This window comes from Haemorhous mexicanus, chromosome 1, assembly GCF_027477595.1.
Source record: "Haemorhous mexicanus isolate bHaeMex1 chromosome 1, bHaeMex1.pri, whole genome shotgun sequence".
Classification (NCBI taxonomy): Eukaryota; Metazoa; Chordata; class Aves; order Passeriformes; family Fringillidae; genus Haemorhous; species Haemorhous mexicanus.
This window is the reverse complement of record NC_082341.1, coordinates 60814201-60832351: the sequence shown is the minus strand read 5'-3', so window position 1 is coordinate 60832351 and position 18151 is coordinate 60814201. Positions and strand designations below refer to the sequence as shown.

The following is an 18151-nucleotide window of genomic DNA, read 5'->3' as shown; positions in this document are numbered from 1 at the left end:
TCTGCATTTTGAAACTACATTTCCACAGACTGCTGAATCGCTGTAATAATCCTCACATTTCAGTTAAGAGCAGGTGGTCTGGCTTCTCTTTTCCACCTTGTCCCTGTTCCCAGCTGTATAGTCTTGTGGATGCCCTTACACCATGACCTTGTCATGACCTGATCTCTCTCACTAACCCTGATGAAAACTCATTTTTCTCATCCCCTAGGGTTTAAGTCAGCACTATCAACAGGTATGATACTATGTTAGAACAGAAGAGAAGAAGCATTTTTTAGATATCTTTTAGAAAGACCTGCCAGATGCCAGAGGCAGAGTAAGGCAAGGAAGGGGAGGGAGGGAATGTGTGTGGAAAAATGGCAGTTGAAGGAAGGCAGGGGAAGAAATTCAGCTGCACTGAGTTGTTACAGCAGCTCACCATATTTCACAAAACTGTGTCTGTAGCCACCACTGGAATGTTAGTTGAGGGTGCTGACTTTGTTTTTTGGGTAGTTCTGGATAATGTTCAGTTTATGTGTATGTATATAGCCCTCACACATGTGAGGGGTATAGCTACATACATATGAGATAATCTTAAAAAAAAGATTTCAAAATGAGTGACTAATCATGTGTTCATAAATAAAGTTGTTAAGAGCATTAGACAGTCAGTCTGATTTGAATTACTAACTGCAACTTCTTTTCAGAACACATGGTTCATGTCCATCTCTACTAAATTAGCACTCATATCTAAGAGGTCACCAGCTTTTCTGCCCACTCGAGGTTTCTTCAGAATCTTTGAGTGAACTGGCAGTGAAGAAAGACACAGAAAACAAAGCAGAAGGTAAAAGACAGATATAGGAAAGGAAAAACAAAACCAAACCAGCCAATCAACACAGAAAGCAAACGAGGAGAAAAGTATGCTCTCTTTAAAGGAATGACTAAGTCATCAGGATTTGGGAAAATGGTGGTTCAAAGGCAATACTGTGTACACACAGTCTGATACTCCATTTTTAACTTGTGTTGAATACTAAATTAAGTGAACAAAGATGGCAACATCAAAATTTCTAAACCACAAACACAATAATTTGTTTTACTTGCGCACAAGTCCCATCTTTCAGATTTCTCTTTTTTTAAAGCCAGGTGTTTCCAAGCCTGGTGATTAAAGCCAGTGAGACTACAAGCAGGAGGAGTGGAAAGTGGCAGGTGGACACCAGCACCACAACCACATACACCTTAAAGCAAAGGCTCTCAAAGATTTCTTTTTGGTGTTATGGAAATTGAAAAAGGCTGTTGAGGTTTATGCAGCAGAGAACATTTTTCAGTCTTCCCCACCAGAACACCCCTGAAGGAAGATTTTAGCCAGTACTGCAGGACCTAACTGGTTTCGCTCTTTTTGGAGCTCATCAGCTGCAGGTAACGGCTCAAAACCCAAAAATGCACACACCCCAACACAAACAGAGCAGAACATTTTGCTGAAGGAAGAAGTCCTCTGCATTGTGAAGCATGCTGTCACATTATAAGCACATTTTTTCTAAATGGCTGCCTCTTGTGTCTTGAATGAAAAGCAACAGTGAAGCTGTTGTTTCACAAGAGAAATTAGGAGTATTTCACAAAAAACCCACAAAAAATTATTTTCCTCCCTAAAAATTATCACAGTATCTATATTCTACTACCTTTGGCAGAAAAATAACTTCAGTCCTATTGTCCTGGGCAACCTAACCACGACAAATATTTGAATCTAGATCCTACCCAATTAAGGCCATCTTAGTTTATAAGTATTACCTACTGTTAACCAATACAATAGTAAAATACTTAACTCTGTGCAGATAAGCACAGAAAAGAAAACCCTCTTGATCTCTCCTTGACTCTATTTAATCTTTTAATTTATTGAGAAGATAAAAGTCGGAAGGTAACAACATACTAAGGTTTACTGGAATCAGCTGAAGTGTCAAATGATAGTGAACATCTGTTAAAAATGCTAAAAACTTGCAGTAATAACAAGTAAGGTCAAGATTTTCCTCTATTATATAAACCAGTAAAGAATTGAAAACACTTGCACAGTGAGGTAGTACAAAATTTACTGGAACTCAAATTTTGGCAAGATCATTGAGTGTTCTATCAACCTTCTTTGAACAGCAGAGAATAGAGACAAAAAGCACCAGCAGATGACAATAACATCATCTATGAGGTGTAGTGTATGGTCAGAGTCCATCCTGAATTCATTAAGCTGTACTTCCAGAGGCCATACACAGTCCTGTGCCTTAGGAGCTCATTAAAACTGCTTAGGAACCTTTAGCTAAACAATGTCCTAAACAGTTCCTTGAGTTATTATCCATTGTCTTGGAGCAATCCACACAAACACTTAGATAAGAGCTAAAAACTGATGACTGCATTTTTCAGCAGGGATACTTATAATAGTCACCATTCACTAAAATCTCAACAAAAAGCAGGATCATATGACCCTAGAAGGAAAAACCAAACCAATACCATAGCAGAGTGAACACTTTTCTGAAGCTCCATTACAGCACTTGAAGCTGCAGGCACCGCATTTTAAGTTTCTGTGTTTAAAAGCTGCAAAGTGAGATTCAGCTAGAGTGCTCAAATCTGTGACAGCAAAACTACCTTTAAACCATCCAGGGACATCAAGTGCTCACTACTGTGCACCAAAAGTAGTTTTAAGAGCAGAGGCTAAATAAGTGGTGACATTTTCAGTTGCATTTCAACTCCGTGGGAGATGTTAGTTGTGCTCAGCTGCAGTAAAGCTCTCACAGTGCCAATTAACTAGAGAAGTTTGTATGTCTTATTTGGAACATGTGAAGTGAAAACTGGAGTTCTTAATATTCAGAGAGGTGAACTCACAATATGCAGTGCACGGACTCAAGAGCTGCAATCTAATGGAAAATGCAGTGCTACTCTTTCCATGCACAAAAGAAAGAAAAGGGATCTTAAACACAGTAATAAAGCCTTTACAGCTTCTTTTAAGATGAATGAACTATTTTAAGCTGCTCCTCCAAGCACGTATTCCATGTGGTCTTTTAAAAAATGAACCCCCACTTTACACAAAAGTTCTAAAAATTCAAAAATTAGAAAATCCTACATATAATCCATACCATCTCCACTTCTTTTTTCTTCTTCCTTTGACTATTACCTACCTTCTTTTTAGAGGAAGATGAACAGGATAGCAGAAAGCTGGAAGAAGTAGTGAAAGATAAAAGAACTGAGGTGCACAGAACTAGAGGAAAAATGAAGACGACAAAAGGAGTATCTGAGAAGCAGAAGATGGAAAAAAGGACTATTAGAATAAAACCTTTAGAAGAAGGCAAATAAAATACCTTTTGGTAACACTCAAAAATACTGGGCAAGTTGTGTAAAATTTATTCATTTGTGTATGCAGTGTTACTTAAAAACAAAAATTGTTACAGGACACACAATCTTCAAAGCACTGATAAAAAACAAATACCTTATTCCAACACAACACTTGTCTAAAATGTGCAAAACCTCCACATTAAAATAAACATAAATATTTATAGTAAAAGTAATGCAGAAATATGTGATCAGCAGAAAAAGCACCTTCAATTAATCTTGTGAAAGGCTGGCAAATCAATGCTGAAGTGATTCTGCTACTGCAGGACCTGAGTCTCCACTTAGTGACTTCAAACTTGGGGACACCTCCTGCATGAAGTTTGGCTTTTTTCACTGCTGTGAACCCTCTGCCCTACCCCTGCAGTTTTACCTCCTTCTTCACCCTCATTAACTTAGTGGGAGGCTGAAGGGTAACTCACAAAGTTGCCTCCCTAATCTCAAAAGGTTACAGAAGTGTACTATGCACAGTTCAGACTATTCTTAGCAGCTTGTGAAAATTCTCTGGGGAATCCTTATGTGGGTAAGCTAAGTAAGTTAAGAAGACTGGTAAGCTATGAGAGTGTTTACAAAATAGGGAATTATATTTTACATCCTTAATTCATATAGTTTTTACTTTTATGTCGTGTACTTTATTAAATACCTCAGCAACAGACCTGAGAGCTGATTACCAAGCACTATGATCCATACTGCAAACTACTTTTCTAACTGGATCCTCATTTTTAGCAAAGTATGAATTCTTAAATGCAAAACCAAACACAGTATGTATGACATGGTATTTATGTGATTCATGTGCTATTTGTGATCTCATGTCACCTCCTTCAGTTTGAAGCAGCCATTCCTTCCCCAGCTCAGTGCTTCCCCAGCCAACTCCACAGAATGTAAAGCACAGTACAGGACACAGAAGCTACTCAGCTACTCAGACTACAGAGGGAGCAGGACTCATACACCAAAGTGGGAAGAACAGTGGGTTTTTTTTGTTTTTTTTTTTTTTAAAAAGAGAAATAATGACAGGGTGTGGGAAACTGCAGATTCCCTCCAGAAATTGTACTTGGAATCTTCAATCTTAGGCATAACTTCCTTGAATTTAATTCAACTAATGAGCCTCCTATGAGTATTTTAAGTACTATTTTCCATGAGCACCTGTAAGCCTGGATACATATGAAAAATCATTGTCATACAAAATTCTGTCATAACTGAAGATCTAGCACATCAGATGCTTAATTTCTGTCTCTGACACACTATTTGAATCTACCACACCTAGTCCTCATTAAATAAGTTTTTTCCTTCCCTAATCAGAAGACTGATACCTTCTACTATGATTTTTCTCCCTCTCCTTCTCTTTTAGTCTTGCACAGATAGCAAGCATTAAGGTTTTCTGTACAATAACAGCAAGATCACTCCTGATTGAGAGTGAGATGCCCAGTTTTCAAAATTCCAGATAAAAACTGGAAAAGTAAATGAGATGACTATGACCATAAAAGTCATTCTTTATTCTCTTACCTTTCCTCTCCCGTTCTCCTTCAACCCATACTGGCCAACCTCCTACAGCAATGCAGAAATCCAGAAAAAAAGAAGGAAACAGACCAGCATAATAGAGGAGAAGCTTGCAGATGTTGACAGTATAGCATATTATAGCACGAAAGGAGACAGAACTACTTAAAATGAAAATGCATTTTTAAGAGAACAAGCTATGGCAACTTTAACCCATGCTAACTTCCACAGTAAAGAGTCTAGGAAAATACTCTGTAGATTGTTTAGATAAAAGGATAAAATAAATTTCAAAAAAGTAATTCAATACTTCCTAGAAAAAAAAACAGGAAAACTGCTCCACTTCTGCTCAAATCAAAAGAATGGAAAATTGTCTGATATCCCAAACTATTGATTATGAGCAGAACTGATGCAGGACTACCTAACTTAGGGCTGAAGGAAATTAGATGAAAGGGAGTGGGAGGAATCTGGCTTTTAATTAAGATGAATATCAAAAGAAAAGCAGTCCTTGCAGAATAGCATTTCCACACACTGTGTTAAAAAGAACATAGGTAAAGGCAGATTTCTGAAGATATCCTGATGATTAATTTTATGAGCAGAATAGTAAAAATAACTGTAAGCATCAACAGTTTCACTGATGTTATAAAAGCTTATACACTTGAAATTATTTCTATTCAGATAGGATACTTAAGGCTGTTTTTTCCTGAGTTTATTTCATTAGGTCACTTTTAAGCTGACTCTCACTGTCCAAGCTGAAAGGTTTCTGACAGATTGAATGATCACAACTAATGCTGACTTTGATCAAAACTCCTGAAATTAACTTTTTGGGAATCCAATCTGACAGTTGCAACTTTTTCATTTAAATCAAGGTATATGCAAGTCTAGAAAATCCAAAACATTTTTTTCAGAATGTGATTATACTTTTACAAAAACTGTAGAGAGATAATTTACATTTATATGAAAATGAGCACATTCAGAAACACAGCTCTAAAAACACTGAACTTTCCCTCTTCTACAGGATATTTTTACAGGACTTATAAAATGATTGATATAAAAGTTGATTTTTTTTCAGATATATTCAGACACATAAAAACATACCTCGTATTCCTTCCTGCAGACCTTTAAAACATCATTTTTTGCAGAAGCCTGAAAGACAGATAAATTTCTCCATTTGTAGTAGAAAATGATAAAATCATGTTGCAAAATAAAGACTGTTCTACTTTTAAATTAACTGCAATAACAACGGATTCATGATCTATTAAAATGTTCCTTTAAGAACCTAAAGAATCCATGTAAAGCTGTAAGAAAAAAAAAGCAGACACCATGACTTGTTAATATGACATTTAATGAAAACCCAGACCCTCATATTTCTGCACCAATTTAGTTGAAAGCACACAAAGCAGCTTAGGTTTTGTGAAAGGTTTGCCAGATTGCAGAACACAGGAAGCATTTAAGAAATGGAAGAGCTTGAGCACAAAGATCTCCTGGTTTTCCCTGCTGATTTATCACTTGTGTGTCACTTTCCACTCTCCTCCCTCTTCTCTGTTCATTTCTGTGGTTCCTATTGTCAAACTGAGTAGCAGAAATTCTCCCCACAAACTGCAGATCCCTTTGTTCTATACAAAATCTTGTGCTCCTTTTTCATAGGACAGATATTCCAAACTATCATAACTACTAACATGTTATTTCCCCCTCCAGTAATTTAAAACACCTGGGTAAAGTCTGTCCTTGGACCTATTATATCACCACTTTCAAAATGACTCCAAAATCCCCTCAAGTTTCAAAGATCAAAATCAAAATCCAAATATTTCCCATTATCCCTAATATTTGGCAGGTATTTAGATTTTAGTATAAATGAAAAAAAAAAAAAAAAAGAAATCTTTTAACCAGAGTCTGCTAAAATACAAAATAAAGCTGAGATTCTGAAACAACATTCTGCAATCAAACAACACAACATCTGATTTAGAGAACAATGAGAAATGATGTAAAAATCCTAAGATTAAACTAACAGAATTTAGTAAGACTGCAATAAACAGAAATGTCTTTATCAGGCCTGGAGACACTTAAGCATTAGGACATATTTGAAAACATGGCTTAAAAATGCATTTGAGAATAAACACACATCTTCCTTTCTGAAGATCAAAAGCATCCAGTTTGTTTACTCACTCCTCATCTCTCTCTCACACTACTCTGTACTCACTGCTCATCTCTTGCCACATAGTTTAAACCCTGTGCTTTTGGGTGAAAGTAGAATTTTTTTTGTTATGACAGCAGTTTGCAGTAGGCTGCTTGGGTCAAGATTGAGACTTCACAGGCAACATTCACAAATATGAATATTAAGTACATCTGTGCTTCACAAATGAATTACAAGGATAATGATAAACAAAAATATGCTCCTAGATTTTGAAGATGTTCTTAAAGCCACAAACACATATTTATGGGAAAAAAATCACGAAAGGCTTCACAGATTTTTAATAAAAAGGTCATTGCTAAATTTACAAATTACGCTTCAAACTGTTAGTTGACAAAAGCACTGGCTCTATTAACACCAAAAACTCCCTTTTCTTCCATCTATACAAAAACCTCTTTGAAGAGGCAAAAAAATCTATTTGGGGCTGTAACCACAATGTTGTATCACTAAACATGACACTATGAAAAAGAGCTTAGGATCAGCCACGTGCTGCCTTTCACTCAACATTATTTTAAAGTCACAACTTTTATGCAGAGACTGTGACAAGAAGCCAGAATTAAGCGTAGCACAGCCAAAGGGAGCTGCAGAAGCAGCCTGGGTTCAGTCAGTAGGGTGGGTGAAAGCCTTACCTGCTTACACGCCTGCCGACACTCCACAGCAATAGCCAGCTCACAGCAGCCTAAACCAACCCACCCATCAGACTTCTTCAAAACTCCTTGGGAAATAAGATGACAGAATTATTAGAGTAGAAAGAGGAACTATGCCACCATTTTCCCTTCCCTCGACTTTTCAGATTTGATAATCCTGTTCTCATTCAAGAAGCCTATATACAGGTTACATTTTACTGGAATTCCAAATCACCTTCAAGCAAAAACCACAAGTCTGTGTTTTCATAAATGCTGAAACTAGCAATTAATGATGTACCTTCCACACATTGAGGATAAAGATGCTTTATGTAAACTGCGTTATATGTTCAATGGAAATGATAGATTTTGATAATCTATCTAATCTGAAATATAAGACAACAAAAAACATCAGGAAAAAATCTCATTACAGCATCATCTCTTACAGATACACCCTGTTGTTTGTTTCAATAGCATGTGTCTCTACCAACTTTGCCAATGCAGAAAACATTCTGTGTTTTCGCCAAACTTCCTGTGGTGTTTTTGGTCTGGATGGAGTTAAATTTCTTCAGCTCAGCTGGCATGGGGCTATGTTTTGGACTTCTGACTAAAACAGTGTGGATAACACAGGGATGTTTTAGTCACTGCAAATACAGGCAGCATCCAGGCCTTTTCTGTTTTTCACAGGGACTCACAAATAGGCTGACAGTGCACAAGAGATGGGGAGGGGACACTGCCAGGACAGCTGACCCCAGCTAACATTCCATACCACATGGCACCATGCTCCGCCATAAAAGCTGGGGGTTGAGGATGGCACAGGCTGCCCCTGCTTGGGGACTGGCTGGGTATCAGTTGGTTGGTGGTAAGCAACTATTTTCTTTTTGCTTCACTTGTTTTTCTTGGGTTTGGGTTTTTTCCTCCTTTCTTTCTTGTTTTTCCTTCCATTTTTAAATGAGAAACTGCCTTTATCCCAACCCATGGGTTTTCTCTCAGTGCTGCCCTCTGACTCTCCCCTCTCTCCCACTGGTGGGAGAATGAGCAAACACTGTGTGGCAATGAGCAGCCTACTGGGGTTAATCCACAACACTTCCTCTGTCATTTCTCTCCCAAGCAACACGGTTCCATTGCCAGAACTATTGCCAATAGCAGTTTCCCATCTTCCTGTCTCTCTTAATCCACTTATTTCACTCTTTGCATGATCATCATTTCTTACCACAAGGTTACATAGAAATACAGTAAGAAGCAATTTGCTGCCATAAATTGTTTAATCTTCTTAATTTAATAATAAATATAGATTATCTAATGTTTTCCAAACACCAGAAAGAAAATAAAAGAATGCATTCCTGTATCTATTTTTCATGTAACCTTAAAGACAGAAGTAAAGGGAAGGTTTGATCTATGCAGCTGCCCAGCAGCTGTGACTAACTTGTTGCATTCTTTTTCTTAGGACAGGAGGTAGAATTATTTAACTCAAATGAACCACTCATTTTTATTACGAATATTTAAAAAATAAAGCAGTTCTTTATTCCATACATAAATTATATTCTTTATGAAGAAATAAAAAATCAGAAAGCAGCAATATCAACAACCTAATTTTAAAAAATGCTCTTAAGCCCAGTGGAAATGCCTATTTAGCATTTAGAAGAGCCACATGGGATGTCTAGCTTTAAAAAAGGGAAGTGAAGGAGCTAGGTGTAAGATCTTAAATTTAAATGCTACAAAAACACTTGGAAAAAAGTGTTGGAAAAAGTAATAAAAAATAACTGCAATCAATGGAAAACAACGGGCAACTGGTATTTATAATGAAGAAAATTGCCTTTTAATCACACTTGATCAGCTTTACAAACACAGGTGGCATAGAAAGTCCTGGCAGTATCTGTCTTTCATGACATTCCAATGGGTAAATTAAGAAAATGTGCTAATGGCAAATTTTTAAAGGAGGAGCAAAATCTGCACAAAATCTGCAAAATTAACACATTCCCTGTGGAAATTAAAATACACAGAACAGTTACTAAAATACAAATTAAAAGCTTAATGCCTGACACAAGTAAGGTAGCAGCATTGCTCAGCAGGTGGAGGGAGTAGAGGGGCAAAGGTGCACTACAGCTTCTGGTTGTAGCCTGTATTCTGTCACTTTGACCATCTGAATGGTTCAGACCCTCTGCAGGCCAATTCCATAGGTCTTTCCAGAGACTCCCAAAATCCTCTTGACATCTATTCAGAGCATTGCCTCAGCTTTCCAATTCACACTAGTTCAAAGCAGCTGTGAAGGTCACTAACAGCTGCAAGTGCAGCTCACCTTTCCCTGCCACACCTGGGGTGCAGAATCCATTTTTCCGAGGTTAAACATCTTTGTGACAAAGAGATCGCTGTACTGCACACATCAGTAGCTTGCAACAAGTGCTCAAGAATCTGGAATTTAGGTTTCACTACATGTGTACAGTTCATGGCCAAATCAACCACTCACTGTGCTCTGTTTTAGGCATAAAATAACACAGCAGTCATTTCTGCATAAACTCCTGTGTGGGGATTCCTTTCAATCAGAACAGTAATGTTTGGTAGAACATTTATTAGTAGGATTGATAATGTAAGGCATAAGCGACCCAAAAAAACATCAAAGAAACATCATGTGCAACATGAACAAAGATTTCCAGAAATCTCTGCTGCAATAACTAGCTGTATCCAGGAGAAACACATGGTAAATGCAGCTGGACAGCTTCAGGAGCAGTGTCACCAATGAACAGTCACCACTGAGTAATCAGGCATCCATGTTTTGTGCAATACAGGGCCTGTGGTTTCAGACATACTGGAACTAAACTTAATGGTGATAAAAGAATGAAACAAGCTACAAATACACACCAAATTAAGAAGGCTGATAATTTTCAGCTGTTGTTAATGTTTTCTTGGCAAGTGGCCCTCTCTCCAGGTTATATCCAACCAGCAGACAAGCTTGTGAATAAATTGATGTCACACTCTCAAGAAACACTGAACTTCTGAATCTTAATACAGTAACTTGTAAATTAATTTTGTCCTCAAGGTAATCATGTGCATTTCTAGATGAAAATACACCTTCAGTGCACAATCAATTGATTGGAGCCCACAGTTATGATAATTCATCACATTCATCTGTACCATACAGATTCCTGAGCCATAACAAATCATCTATCTGCCTAACACAAACTCCCAGCCTGCCCTCCTATACATTCCAGCTCCTTAATCACTTTACAGTGGCCCTTTGCTGAACTTGCTCCAGAGTGTTCATAGTTTTCCTGTCCAAAATGCTCAGAACTGGACACAATATCCCTGATGTGGTCTCACTAATGCTGAGTAGAGGGAAAGGATCAGCTCCCTTGATCTGCTGGCAACATTTTCACTGATGCAGTCTGGATGCTGCTGGTCTTCTTTGTTACAAGGGCACATTGCTGCATCATGTTCCACTTGCTGGTCACCAGGATTCCCAGGTACCTTTCTACCAAGCTGCTTTCCAGCTGGCCAAGCCTCCTGCGTGCTGTGGAGCATGCCAGGTGCAGGACTTTGCATTTCCCTTTCTGTAACTTCATGAGGTTCCTGTCTGCCTATTCCTTTGGCTAATCAACATCCCTGTGAATGGCAGCACAATTGGCTGGTCTAGCAACCTCTCCTTTCCCATCACTGGTGAATACACTGAGCATGAACTCTGCCCCATCATTAATGAAGATCAACTCCTGATAGGTTCTGGCTTTTCTAATCCCACCATGCATTAAGTGGAGCTTGGATAAGGTGATCCTTGAAAGTCAAGCAGCTCTCTTGGACCCTCCTTTTCTCCAGTTCCATGGCCCATGGAATTCTTCCAAGTAGACTGCCTGTGCCCTCATGTGTTTTCTGCACACAGATTTCTAACCAATAAGGCAGAAAGTCTGTTTACACGCACCAGAACCAACAGTTTGCCTCCAAGGCCTGGTGGGAGGGACAGGAAGGAGGGAGGGAGTCTGAGCAGATGCTCTAAAACTGTTACAGCCTCCTCTTCCTGCACTCCCACTTTTCCAAATACAGCATTTTCATTTAAAAGCATTTTAATTTTGTAATTTCAAAGTCTTCTAGAAATTACACATGATACAATGGACTAGTCAAGCCTGATGTCATCTATTTTTGATCTCTGCTTTTAACATTACAGCCCTATGTTGTGATTTATGCTTTAACTTTCTGTGCAGGATTTGCATTAACTGACTTTTGGTGAAGAGGGAAGGGGTGAGCCACGGAAGTGATTCTCTGAGAGAGCAGCTAGCAGCTTCCTCCATGCCTGGCACAGCCAGTGGCTGGCTGCCTCTGAGAACTGGCACACTGCTGTGCCAGTTAGAGAAGCTAGTAATGTCTCTATGACAACATATTTAAGAAAGAAGGAACCATGGGAAGCTCTCTTTCTGCCCTTGGAGGGATGGCCAGTGCTGTGGCCGAGCCCCTTCCAGGCCCATCCTGGCTGCTGGGATCCTGCTGCCAGGGGACATCCTGGTGACACGGGGACCTGCGGGGCCTGGACTGTGTCACCAACAGCAAGAGGCACAGCAAGCAATTCCCTGATGCAAAGCCTGGACAAAACCAACTTTTCAGCGCTGCAGAACTCTATAAAATCTTTTCAATTGATAGAACTTGAGAACAAATGACCCTGTGAACACCAACTCTCTCCCAAGTCAGGAAAAGGAAAAGCAGAAGACAGGCGAGGAGAGCAACACGGCAGCACTAAGGTTGCTGCAAGGGAAGGAGGGAGAGGAGAAAGTGCTCTGAGTGTCAGAGCTGAGGTTCTTCTGCAAGCCGTGGTGAGGACTCATAATACAACAATTTCCCTGTGATTCATGAAGTGCATGGGGGGATGCAGCATTCACCCTCAGCCCGTGAGAAAAAGGCACTCATGCTGGAGCTTGTGGATGCTGAGAAGCTGAGACTTGGTGAGAGGCTTACAGAGATAGACAGAGAGAAAGCCCTTGATTGCAGAGACAGAGGAAGAGGACCCTTGCTTTTATACTCTAGAACAGCTCATCCTTAAAAACTGCACCCCGTAAAATGATTACGGGGTGCAGTTTTTAAGGATGAGCTGTTCTAAATGGCCCCCAAAAAGCAGTTGTGGGAAGACTGTAAGCAGTGGGAGGGACTTCACATTGCAAGCAGGTTCCGGGCGGACTATTAGCCGTGAAAATTAAAACCACATTGGAAAAGGTCACAGAGAACTGTTTCCCCAAGGCATAGCAAAAGAGACTCCTCTCCCTAAGTGAACTGAAGAAAGATCTTAAAAAGTGGTAAACTGACTAAAGATGCCATGTTTTGTCTTCCTGCACTCTCAGTGGGAAGGAAAAAAGGCTGGGGTGGGGGGGAAAGGTGTTCTAAAGGTTTATTTTATTTTTGTTCTCTTCATCCTCTTTTAATTCTGTGAATGATATCTTTTTCTTCATACCTTTTAAAGTTTTGTGCCTCCTTTGCCCCTAAAGTGTTTTCTCCTAATCCTTATCTCAACCCATGAGACTTCTTCACCCCCCCCTTCACTTAACAACAGCAGAGGAAAATGAATGATTTCTCATAGGTGAACTGGCTTTTGGCCAGCTTCAACCTGTCACACTTTCTAAATCCACCTGTACCAAGCAGTTTGGTTCATAATCTGAGCCCCTGCACTTAAATTGCTTGCCTAATTCTTACTACCTCCCTGCGTAACTCAGTTTTTGTTCAAATTATGCTGCATCTAGAGTAAAGTCATAATTATCAACCATTTTGTAGACCAGGTTAAGGTGTAACAAAATCAAAAAACCAAAAAAATCTTGAAAAGAAAGAAATGCTGATATTTCCCTGACTTGTCACATCAGAACATGTTTAATTATACAAACATATTAAATATTTTTAAACTAGAAAAAGAAAACTATTAATAAAATGCACAGATGACTCATTATATACTAGACGAATCTTAACAACACACAGTTTATATTAGATGCATAATGGAAGTTAAATTATCATGAAATCGACAGGTGCAGGTGGCAGACACAATATCAAAACACACAGAGGATGAAAAAGCAACATGATTCAACAGTCAACTGGTATTTCTTACCTGGCAAAGAAGAATTTATACAACCCCACACTTCTCTCTGAAAAGTAAAAATGCAATTAAGCAAAAGCAAGTCTACAGAATAAGATAGTTTATAGCAGACTCAAACCAGCAATTCCAGCATTTTTTCACTGGGTTTTAAATATCTGAGTGGAAGAATTCTTATATTTAAACATATTTTAAAGAAGTGCTGTGATGGAAGCTGAGCACCACTTCCTTCCATGAGAGGGCTGCTATGCACAGACTATGGATTCAAAAGCAGCATTTTTGCAGGTGCAGAACATAATGTAGTTATCTGGAATACACAAGCTAGTCAACTCTCTCCATCAGTGTTCACAGAACTAAACTGCAAGTTAAACAAAGAACAAGCTTTGTCTAGGACTAAGACCTGTGGAGAGCCTTACTGACCTAGCATTCCTTCCCACCAACTTAAAAATACCCTAAACACACATAACCACACAGAAAAAACAAATTTTGACAAGTGTTTCAATCACACTGACACAGCAAACCATATTGTCACACAGTGACACATCCATCCATCCATCCATCCATCCATCCATCCATCCATCCATCCATCCATCCATCCATCCATCCATCCATCCATCCATCCATCCCTCTCATCACAGGAACTGATGACCGTCCAAAGTTGCAATGGATCTGTATTTAATGCTCTAACACTGTCCTCCTCTGTATCTGTGGAGGTTTTCTACCTAGACAAGAGCCAAAGCAAGATCAAACAATGATGGTAAAGAGCTGCTACTTCTGCAAGTTCCATCCCTTTGATTCAGCTGACTTCCTTTATTTCGTGAGGAGGTTAATGGTTGGACTCAATGATTTTAAGATCTTTTCCAACCTAAATGCATCTATGATTAAAAAAAAAAAAAATCACCTCTTGTGTTGACAGTTACTTTTGAAATTAATACCAGGCAATATCCTTTCTATCATATTCCTTGAAGGAACACACACAACACAATGTCTGTAACCAGTGCTCAAGAATATTGACCATCTGATTAAATCTGAACCCATCTGCTCATCAGTGAAATTGCACCAGAACACCTGTCCAACAAGACAAGAGATCTCTGAGAACAGCAAATAAGGTACTGAGTTGAAAGGTTAACTATTTCATGTATCTAGATATTACCAGTTCAGTGATACTAATTTAAGATCCACACTGGACAGCTGATTTGTCACTTACAAAGATATAATTGGGAGTTATGAAAATCATTGTGTTATTTTTCCCCTTTCAGATAATCTCCAATCCTGTCCTATCAGAAGCACTTCTCTACTATACAGATAAGATTCTACTTGCCTTATCAGGGAATGAAAGATAAAGAAAACCAGTACCAAACCAAATGCTATTCATCACTTCAACAGGTGTTCATGACAGGTTTTACTCATATCAGGAGCTGTCTATAACCTTCTGAGACCTCAGAGCTATTGATCCACAGAAAAAAAAACCCTAAAGGAACTCTGACACACAGAAGGAAAGGATCTGTAAGCTCACACAATCTTGTGAAGTTGCTAATTAAATGTTATTCCCAGATTTACTACTCTTACTCACTGCTCACTTGAGCTGAGCATATGTTTTAGGCTTGCTGCAAACAGTATTGATACTGTTCAGAAGTAACAGAAATTACCAGAAGAAAGCAGGCTTTGCTGACTGCAAAAGGGTGCCAAGAGATAAGACTCTAAAATTTACAATCTGAATGACCATACTTATCTATTCCCTGATTAGATCATCCTTAGAAGAGGGAGTGGGTTACACTCTTTTTTTAGTTAAACTAAAGAATGTTAGTGACACTACAGAACTTTCAGGAAACCATAATCTTACTTATCCAATAAAAGCATTACTTTAGTTTCTCATATAAGGCTTCAACAATTTGGGGCAGCTATCAGGGCCTTCTTGTCCTAGCCCAAGACCTCTTGGCTTTGTGCCATACACATGTTGGAAAGTATGATCTAATTTAAGTCACTACCATTAACATCCAAGTGACAATCACCCAACACAAGTTTTTACAACACAGATAAGATTTTCATTGCATTTTATAGCTTATACATGCTACCTTACTGCAAGTAAAGTAATTTATGATGGCTTTAGAAAAAAATTCTACTTTGAGGTTCAAATCTCATTTGAAGAGCTTTTCTAGCAAGCCTTACCATGGATTCTGGACAATACTCAGGTGCTCGCTGCAGTAAGTGCTTCAAACGGGAGTCACTCTTAGAAGACAAAATCTGTTAGAAACAAAACACACCTTAAAACATAGAGAATGACAAGCACATCAAATACTAATTTCAATTTACTTCACTGTTTTTAGTTTCTCTAATATCTACTCTTTGACAACTCTGCCTAACAGTTAGTATGAACAGAATTCAAATTTAAGATTTCTTTTTATGTATTTTTTTTCTATTTAGAGAATTTCCTCCACAAACATTTCAATCAAAAAGTTTCTACTGAATGTGGAAGGGCAATGTTAATGAGAGGATTTCTGCTGCACATATCAAAATACTATACAACTCTGTTTTCTTAACCTTCTGCTACATGTTACATGACCTTAAGCAATTAAACTTCAAAAAAACCCTGAAACATACAATTTCTGTAGAAAAGGTAGAACAAAACCAAGACTAGTCAAAACTAACAGGGGATGCACAGTACCCACAGGTAAACTGAAAACCCAGGAGCTCACTAGACTGTATGGAATACAACTGAGGATGTTGTTCCTTTAGCAGCCTAATAAAGTTTTAATTATAAATTAAAACAAGAAACTGGTCAACAAGAGAAATGGAAACAGACCTATTAATGTGTGATATGAAACTGGAAATGATATAACTGAAACATGAATTTCAGAAGCAAAAGTACATTGCATTTCTAGTCTAAATTTGTTCTATTCTAACACGATAAACTATCAGTCCTATTCTAACATGATAAACTTATGGAAAGAAAATCAAGAGAACAACAGCATTTGTTTCAGAAACGAGAGCAAAAAAAAAAACAACTGCATTAGTATTTTGACTCGTCTGAGGTCACAGAATAATAAAATAATTCAGATTGGAAGGGATCTCAGAGGATCATTTATTTCAAACTCGTGCTGTAAGAAGGGTAAACTATGAGACCAGACCATGGTGTCCATCTGCTTATTCTTTCCATCTGTCCAGGTCCCTCTGGATGACAATCCTAACATTAAGATTATCAACACTTCCTTTCAGCTTGGCCTGAAAACTCAATGAGAGTCACCTCGCCCAGACTGTTAACAAAGATGTTAAACAGGAGAGGTGCCAGGGCAGACCCCTTTGGTATCCCACTTATTAGCCTACAAAGTAGGACCCACTAACCTCTATCTCAGAGCCTGATTTTACAACCTGTTTTTTATTCATCTAATTGTCCATCCCTCAAACCCATATGATCCTAAAATTGATACAAAAACATTGAGGGAATTAATGTTTAAAAATTTGCTACAGACAACACAAGTGACATCCACACCTTTCCCCCCATCCAGACATCCAGCCTTATTATCAAACCAGGTTGGCCAGGAATGATTTACTGACATTAAATCACACGCTGACTTCAGCAACAGCTTTACATTTTTCCTTCTTCAGCCTTTAACTACTGCCATAAAATGTCTTGTTGCCCTTGACTTCCTTTACAAGTCTCATTTCCAGCTGAGCTTTATCTTTCCCTATATAACCTTACTTGCCTTGGCAAAAGGTCTAAATTCCTCTTGCAAAACATTCCCCTGCTTCTACACTCTCTATACCATATCTTTTCTGCACCAAATCTTGTTCATAACTTCTCTGTTTATCTGAATCAGATTCTTGGAACATTAAGGTGCTTTCCTGGGAGCAGGGATGGACGGACAGTCCTTACGCTTGGAGAAGGATATGGATAGAGTTCTCTGGAATGGTACACAATGAATGTTGCCAGGAAACTTATCACAATGAAATTTCTCAGAAATAAGATTAGGGAAAAAAAAGTCAATTGAAGAAAGAGAGGCCTGCTTATTCCTTGCTATGGTATCTGACATGCCTAATCAAATAATCGTGAAAAGGAGATGATACTAAAGCTAACAGTGGCGTAATACTTATTAGTAATGCAAAATAATTAGGTGTTTGAACCATGTTAGTTGACAAACAAAAGTCTCACAGTAGCTGATTTACTGGTTAGTAGAATTCCTAACCCTTAATCAAGCCTTCTTCCTTAACTAGCAGGATCCAGGGCAACAGCACTGGGTGTCCTGTGTGCCTTTTCACCCTAGTCCCTGGGGAGGCTCCCAGGCAAGGCCTCCCTCAATACTATAGCCAGTGTCCATACAGACGTGCAGACAATGGGTAACAGTCTGAGGGTCAAAAAAACCCTTGTGATTCCTACAACATCCTAGATCTGAGTCCCTGAAAACCAGATGACCTTAGCCAGAAAGTCTCCCCTGCAGGTGAGTGCCTCCATGCCCTGCA

At 38.7% G+C, this 18151-nt stretch overlaps 1 protein-coding gene across 1 annotated transcript in view; it reads right to left on the bottom strand.

The window, feature by feature from the left end:
• The window catches only part of RECK (reversion inducing cysteine rich protein with kazal motifs), a 46515-nt gene that overhangs the window by 24328 nt on the left and 4036 nt on the right, over positions 1–18151 (bottom strand). The window contains exons 3-6 of the mRNA XM_059850951.1: positions 15863–15937; positions 13709–13745; positions 7648–7733; positions 5926–5973 (exon numbers count right to left, since the gene is read on the bottom strand). Of these exons, the coding sequence (XP_059706934.1) occupies positions 5926–5973; positions 7648–7733; positions 13709–13745; positions 15863–15937 (246 nt within the window). The remainder of the gene's footprint in view (positions 1–5925; positions 5974–7647; positions 7734–13708; positions 13746–15862; positions 15938–18151) is intronic.